At 45.7% G+C, this 7,667-nt stretch overlaps 1 protein-coding gene across 1 annotated transcript in view; it reads left to right on the forward strand.

Moving 5' to 3' along the window:
• Positions 1-7,667, forward strand: part of tp53bp1 (tumor protein p53 binding protein, 1) — a 35,533-nt gene that overhangs the window by 23,491 nt on the left and 4,375 nt on the right. The window contains exons 17-24 of the mRNA XM_008292110.1: positions 780-846; positions 1,217-1,285; positions 1,370-1,522; positions 1,952-2,172; positions 4,148-4,542; positions 5,523-5,714; positions 6,238-6,417; positions 7,059-7,247. Coding sequence (XP_008290332.1) covers positions 780-846; positions 1,217-1,285; positions 1,370-1,522; positions 1,952-2,172; positions 4,148-4,542; positions 5,523-5,714; positions 6,238-6,417; positions 7,059-7,247 — 1,466 coding nt within the window. The remainder of the gene's footprint in view (positions 1-779; positions 847-1,216; positions 1,286-1,369; positions 1,523-1,951; positions 2,173-4,147; positions 4,543-5,522; positions 5,715-6,237; positions 6,418-7,058; positions 7,248-7,667) is intronic.

Consider the following 7,667-nt stretch of genomic DNA (forward strand, 5'->3'; position numbering starts at 1 on the left):
TCCATGTATATTTCAGCCGAACTTGATATCAGTGAATTTTTTTTGTTTTGCATAAATTACCATGTCATCAAATTGGCACAGTTTGGCATTTTGCTAATATCTCTTGATGTAGGAGGTACACATAGTACAGTTCATGGATTCAAGGATCTTTACTGTCGTCATAGATCTGCATCAGATGGCACGAAATTATGTCTCGGGTCCCGGCTGTATGCCAAAGAAATAGATAAAGAAAAATAAGGGAAATGGCCAGCACTATAAAAACAATACAAACAAGTGTTTACCAGTGATAAACAGATAAATAGTCCTGTGTGCAAAATGCAGTTGACTGTTTTATGAGTGAAAGTTTTGTCGTGTAGGATGTTGTTCTGGTTGTAGATTGTGTGTTAGCTGTGAAGCAGCACAAACGCTTATTACAAACGTATTATTTGATTTAAAATATAATCGAGTCCTAAATAACTTTGCTTAATTTTATCAGAGATTTTTGATGCACTAGAACTTTCCTAAAGTCTTCCATGTCTGCTTAAACTAATGCAGAATGTCTCATCAGTCGTTACACATTCTAGAGTGAAACAGCATAGTTTTATTTTCAACAGCAATAAAAAAATAAAATAAACCCTTTAATAATAACTGTACAGTAGTTTATCTCTATTTTTTTTATTGCAGGAAATGAGAAACAACATTACAGAGCAAGTTAAGAGGATTAATATTAAGAGATTAAGAGGACATTTCTGAGATTAAAATGGTCAATTGACAACAAGAATAACTCAATATTCTGCGAGATTAGAAAAGCAAATCAAAAAGTTGCCTAACCTCTTCACTCGAGGCCCAAAGAGGCTCCATGCACAGGTCTGTGGTTGAGTCTTAAAGTGGAATAAATCTGACCAGTGGATGAGGGTCCAGCTTGGTAAAATTTGATCCCTGGTGCGTAATTCCTAGTGACTAGTTGTGTCGTAGACGTTGCTGCTTGCTGAGTATCAAGGATGACCTCATCAAATTATTGCATTGAAGCTGGATTTAGAAATCACCAGATTATCATCAACATCCAGACTTTGAAGATTTGTGAACAGAAGGAAACAACTGACAGCTTCACGGCTTTTGCTTTAAATGTGCTCAATAAAAAACGCTGCATAAGAAATAAGCCGCTGCCAGTGCGAGCGCTGAAGCTGCAGTCTGAACCGTGTCTTGGTGGTGCTGATCTCTGTCCTGTGTGTCTCAGCTACGTCAGCGGACAGTTTCCCAGCAGACCAGCTTCGATGCTCCGGGGCTTCGCTCCCCAGCTGGCCGGGTACGCAGAGTCGGCTCTATGCAAAGAATTACAGCTCAGGTCTGTGACGCATGTGCGGCTCACGCTCTGATTTTGTCTTTGAAGGGAGAACCGGAGTCTCCGTCCTTCAGGAGAGCCACAGTGCCGACGCACCGCAGACACGTACGCACCATCCAGGAAGTCCGAACCACCACCACGCGGATCATCACAGACGTTTACTACGAAGACGGCAAAGAGGTGGATCGCACAGTCACCGAGGTAACCGACTCGCTGCTCCGACTGGAGAAACCAGAAACCCTCTCACACTGTACATGGAAGCTGCTCAACTGCAACACAAACCTCATTACAGTGGGATTCATGGCAGGGCTGTCGTTTAAGACAACGTTATCTTCTCCTCAGTGGAACTAATAAACTGGAGGCTGAGTGTAAATATGCACAAGGAATCTACAGGAGGATTCGGACCTCAGCGAATTAATGTGTTGGAAAATGAACTTTCTACACATTTCTCTGAATCACAGCAGCAGCAAACTGACTACCAGCTCTATTGCAGAGTGAAAAAAAGCACTTTGAGGAGCACTGCTCACAATTTTTCATCAGAATGTGTGTTTTATAAAACATGTAATAACGGCAGCAACTTGTAAATCTGCATATTTAAAGTCTTCTCGTGTCCTGTTGTGCTGCCACCAGGAGAGCGAGGAGCCGGTGGTGGACTGTCAGGTCTTGGACAGCGACATCTCGCCGTGCCGCACAGGAAGCAGCTCGGTGACCTCCGGCGACCTTGCTGACATCAGCTCGCTGTCGTCCAAGGCGTCCAGCCTGCAGCACAGCTCCGGAGGAACCAGCAACAGCACCGGCCTCAGCAGGCCCGAGTTCATCATGCCGCCCAGCAGAGGAGCCAAATCCTTCAGGTACCGTCAGTCACTCAGCTTCTCTTCTGTCTCTCTGCTTTAGCTGTCGGTTCTCGCTGCATGCTGATTCACGTGTCCCTCCTTCACCTTCTTTGACTTTCTAACAACCTAATTTCTCAGTGATTCACTGATTCCTGCCTGCTTCAGGTGCATGTTGTCACAGGCACCGGTCTGGGGTCACTAGACCCGCTTTCATTCACAGACTGACCCCAGATCAGTGCCTGTGCAACCTGACCGGCTCCGTTCGTCCCCTCTGTGTGTCTGCAGTCCCAGGAGGGGAGGTGGGCATCAGAGGGGTCACAGGGGTCACAGGGCAGGGTCAGTGGTCACAGTGAGCAGACGCTACGGCACCCTGGGGTCCCGGGCCTTCGTCCCGCCGACCACCAGAGGAAGGGCTAGGAGGGGCCGGCCCCCGTCCCGCTCCTCCCCGTCCAGGTGAGTCTCCCTGAGGCTCGCTGAGAGACACCACGGACGGAAAAACCGCTTCAATCCACACTACTCACTTTACATTTCCTCTTTTCACTAATTCTCCGATCACTAATCTTCTCACTTAGAGAACTAACGAATCATTTTAGCGAGGACCTCGTTTGTTGATCGTGTTTGTAAATTTGCTGTTTTCATTCTTTTAAATTTCTAAAAATCTGGAAAAAAATATTCATCCTAAATTCTTAGATTTCAACGGCCTTGTTCAGACAGTCACCCAAAAATCAGCTTTGTGACACTTCCAGATTCTATTCAGATTGATTATTTATTGATCATTTATGACTACAAAGCAGAAAAACCCATAAAATGCAATTTTTTTCAAACAAAATTAAAACCGCTTTTGGAGAAAGTCTGAAATGTGATTTCAGTTTTCCAGATGCAGCTTAGTGTTGATGCTCAGGAGACTCAAGTCAGATTTTAAAGTGTCTTCAGTGTCGATTGCAATGTGACACAACAACAGCGTCAGATCCAAGGTGACAGAAGTTCTGAGCAGGAATCCACGCTGTCATTAGCAGAACGCTACCACACTGAGAACAACATTCTGTCGACTGAAACTAGTTATTTTACACTGAACTGATCAGCAGTACCTGCTCGTATTCATGTGAGTTCTGAAAACAAAACTATAACAACTAGTCAGCTAGACTAGCCCTAGTTAGGACACACAAACCTGATGTGAGCACTTTGGAAACATCAGTGTCTGTCGTGAAGATCTGATATGAGAAACAAATCTGGTTTACATGCAGTCTGATGAAAAAGTGGGAAAAAATATCGTCTTCATGTTGCTTTTTTTTTTTGTCCAAACATCAGTCCGAAAAGATGGTTAATGTACAGCTATGTACAGTAGAGAACGACAGAAAATTCTCACATTTTAGAATCTCAGCTAGAGAATTTCTGGTCTTTTTGTGGCAAAATTGTCAATACACACACACACACACACACACACACACAGCTTTAATTGAGGACTAGTTTAGCACTCGGCGATGACTTGAGGACTTCGTGTTTCGCTGCAGAAGAGACGAAGCTGAAAATTCTTGCACAGTCCTGCAGCTTGACAAATGTTTAAATAAACAGGCTTTTATAGTATTTTGACACTTTGGATTAAGTTCTAAATGTGTTATTTTGACATGCAGAATGCAGTATGTGCTCACTTTAAAGGTTTGTAGAACCTTCATTTAAAATTCATGAATCTGCACATAAAACCTAAATCAGCTGTGAAATATTGAGCAAAACAAACATACTTTCCACCAGATCAGATGTTTTTTTACTGGATGTTGTTCAAATGAATTCAAGCTCCTTATAGACGGACGGTAAACACAACATTCCAGCCGACATTCTAACTCTGAGAGAACTTTGATTTGAGCTTTGATGCTTAAGAATGAACGATTCAACAACATACAATGAAGTAAGCTTCCATCTTTTAGTACGTATGAGATGAGAGGAGCCATGTAAATCAGTGTTTCTGTGTTCTAAACACCCTGTTTCTCCCTCTAAGGGGAGGTGGTTCTGGCTCTCTGCATAGGTTCACTCACGCTCAGCCTCAGTCCTCCTCGGAGGATGAACCCTACGGCCGCATGCTGCCTCCTCGCCTCCCCGTCAGCCCCACGGACCACGAGCTGCCCAGCCGCTCCGACTCGCTCAGGTCGTCGCCGGAGGAGGCCAGCTCGGCCGGCAGCAGCTTCGTGGGCCTGCGGGTCGTGGCCAAGTGGTCGTCCAACGGCTACTTCTACTCGGGCCGCATCATAAAGGACGCCGGCGAGGGGAGGTTCCGCCTGCGGTTCGACGACGGCTACGAGTGCGAGGTGGCCGGGAAAGACATCCTGCTGTGTGATCCGATCCCTCTGGAGACGGAGGTCACGGCTCTGCTGGAGGACGAGTACTTCAGTATAGGTGAGGAGGTGACAGAAGATGCAGCTCCATCAGTAAAAGGCTCGTATGAAGTGAACTGCACCTCATGGACGAGAGCAGGAGGCAGAGCTAGAAGTCAGCAGGCAAGATGGACAGTTTCTAGCAGCCTTCGGTCTGTACAAGAACTCCCAGAAACAAACCGATTTATTAAAATGTTCTCCAACAAATATGAGTTTGCAGACACTCGCATGCAGTAGTTTTAATGACAAAAAGCTTTTTAAATACTCTTCAGGCCATCTGTGATCTATGTCCATTGTTCATTCATTTGATATGAATTCTCCTATAAATCAGCATCAGAGAAGTTTGAGGCTTTACATAAATACATCAGGTGACCTAAGCTGTCCCTCTCAGGACTGTTCCAAAGCCAGATGTTTCCCATCATGCCCTGAGGCTGTGCAGTCTGGCTCTATGAGCTGCTCCCGTCTTCATCTCACAGTGTTGTAGTTGTTTATGTCAGCAAGACCTCAGAGCAAGTCGGGATCAAGTCAAATCGAACTTTGTCCATTGACTACTGGTAACTGAATCTGTGCAGATCAGCCCAGTCCTTCAGTGTCTGTTTTCAGAGCTCCAGACGAACACCAGCTCTCTCAGTCGGTTACACCAGGATGTGATTTGATCGCACCTGGCTCCCACCTTCTTTTTTCTTTTTGCACAGCCTGCTGTACCTTTAAATATTCTTGCCAATGATTTGTTATCTTAACTTGCACACCCTACTGTTTGACTGATGGCTCATTCTACCTCAATTCACCAAATTTAGAAACAAGTTTACACCTGACCATCTTGTGTTTGTCTTATCTTTTTTTCTGAGCGTATGTATAAGCCACTGTCAGTCTTTACATCAATGCAATAGTACAAGCACTTGATTGTATCGCACCTCCTAAATCGCACCTGATTCTTCACTCTGTTCTATGCGGTCGTTTTTACAGCCCGAAGCACTGAGGATGTCTGTCTTGTGTGTGCAGGTGTTGTGAGGGGCCATAAAACCGAGGGCCAGGATCTGTTCTACTGCGTGGAGAAGGAGGGCCAGAAGCAGTGGTACAACCGAACCGCCGTCATCCTGTCACTGGAGCAGGGAAACAAGCTGAGGGAGCAGCACAGCCTCGGGCCCTACGAACCGTCCACGCCTCTGGCAAAGGCCTCTGACATCAGCCTGGGTGAGCCGCCGCACATGTTCAAACAGCATCTTTTATTTATGTTTTGGCTCAATCAGGAGCTCAAACTTTCATTAAGAGATGAAGAATTGGACCGCTTGATTAGAGCTGATGCAGAACAAAGAGAGAGATGGATGATGTGCAACAGAACCCCAGTAGTGTCTGATGGAGAAGGGCTGGAGTGTTAAGTCTGGTTCATAAAGGCAGAAGTGCTACATCAGCAGGACTATTGTTCGGCAGCATTAGGAACAGCAACCACATATTTACAACTTTGAACTGGTCCAAATCCATCCATCCATCCATCATCTATACACCGCTTTATCCTCATTGGGGTCATGGGGGGGCTGGAGTCTATCCCAGCCGACTTAGGGTGAAGGCAGGGGACACCCTGGACAGGTCACCAGTCTATCACAGGGCTACACTTAGAGACAGACAACCAAGCACACTCACATTCACACCTACGGACAATTTAGAATCACCAATTAACCTCATGGATAATAATGAGATTTATTATCATTTTCCTCAGATAACTTGGTGGAGGGGAAGAGGAGGCGCCGAGGGGCCCCCGGAGGTCAGAACACCCCCAACCGCAGCTCCTCCAGCAGCCCGCGGACCCCCGGACCCTCCGGCAAGAGGAAGCTGCTGAGCGCCGACGACAGCCGGTCGGCGGCTAAAAGAGGCCGCAGGGGGGCCGGAGCCAGAGCCGGTACGGAGACCCGCTCACCGGGACCCTGACTGGGTCTGAACCAGGGGGGGTGGGAGGGAGAAAGTTTGGTTTTAGCTTCAAGAATTCAGGGTTTAAAGTGTAGTTGTTGTAGGACTTTTTAAAAACAGTTTTTATACAAATGATTTAGGTCGTGTGTTTAATGTGTTTTTAACTTGTGTGCCATTGTGCTGTTTTTTAATTTGCTTTTAAGAGTTTTAAAACCAGTTTTATGAAGTGGTGATTTCATGTTTTTATTCATGTGAAATGGTTTGACTTTTGTACTGAGCATAACTGAGACATTTTGGCGTCCTGAGTCCATCCTGCTGCTGCTGCTGCTGAGGCCGACTCGGTAATAAATAATGTGCCACCAGTGTTATCACGGTGTTGGTCCACAGGTGGAGGGAAGATAGAAGGTGCAGTTCACGGGTGCATTTTCTAGTTTACAGCATGTTTGATGCTTGAAAGATTGAGAATTTCCTCTCTTCTAGAAACAGTTCAGTTACTCTGGTGATTGTCTACGTGGCTTCAGAATAGCTTTAAAAAAGAGACGTTACATCTGTGATTTGGGTGAGCGAGTCGTTTAGAAGGACTTCCTCCTGTTCGTGCAGTCTCTGTTTTAACACGTGTATTTATGTCTCCAGCCCAGCGGGTCGGCGTGTGCAACACCTCCGGCAGCGGCACCGACCTCCCGGGTCAGTCCTGCGACGTAGCAGAGTCTCACGGCCCGCTGCCCCAAAACACGTCTCTTTTCATGGGCTTCGCTTTCATGCTGACGGCTTCGTCTGAGGTCGACCGGCTGACCAACAAGCTCACGAGTGACGATGAGGAAGGTGAGGAAGATGAGGAAATGAGCTTTACAAGTAAGGCTGGATGTTTAGTATGGATCTCCTGATTGGGTTTCAGACTAACATATTGATTCTTGATCACTTAAATACTAATATTGCATGAAGCATTTTCTTCTACATTCAAGCAGCGAGCAGCACTGTTTTCCTAAATCTAACAAAGTTTGATGCTGGTTCAAGGTTCAAGGAGTCTTTTTTTTATCCCCGCGGGGTAATTAGCTATGCAGCCAGCGGTGCAACAATCACACAGAAACAATCATAAATAACAAAAAGACAAATAAATGGATAAAGTTGTGATGTTTTACACCCCAAAGTGACACATTTACAACCAGAAATCACAGCTGCAACAAATATTTTCTTCAATTCTCAATTATTTTCTTGGTTAATCGTTAGTGGGTGTATTAAATG

The sequence above is a fragment of the Stegastes partitus genome, unplaced genomic scaffold (genome assembly GCF_000690725.1).
Source record: "Stegastes partitus isolate 25-593 unplaced genomic scaffold, Stegastes_partitus-1.0.2 Scaffold785, whole genome shotgun sequence".
In the NCBI taxonomy this organism is placed as follows: Eukaryota; Metazoa; Chordata; class Actinopteri; family Pomacentridae; genus Stegastes; species Stegastes partitus.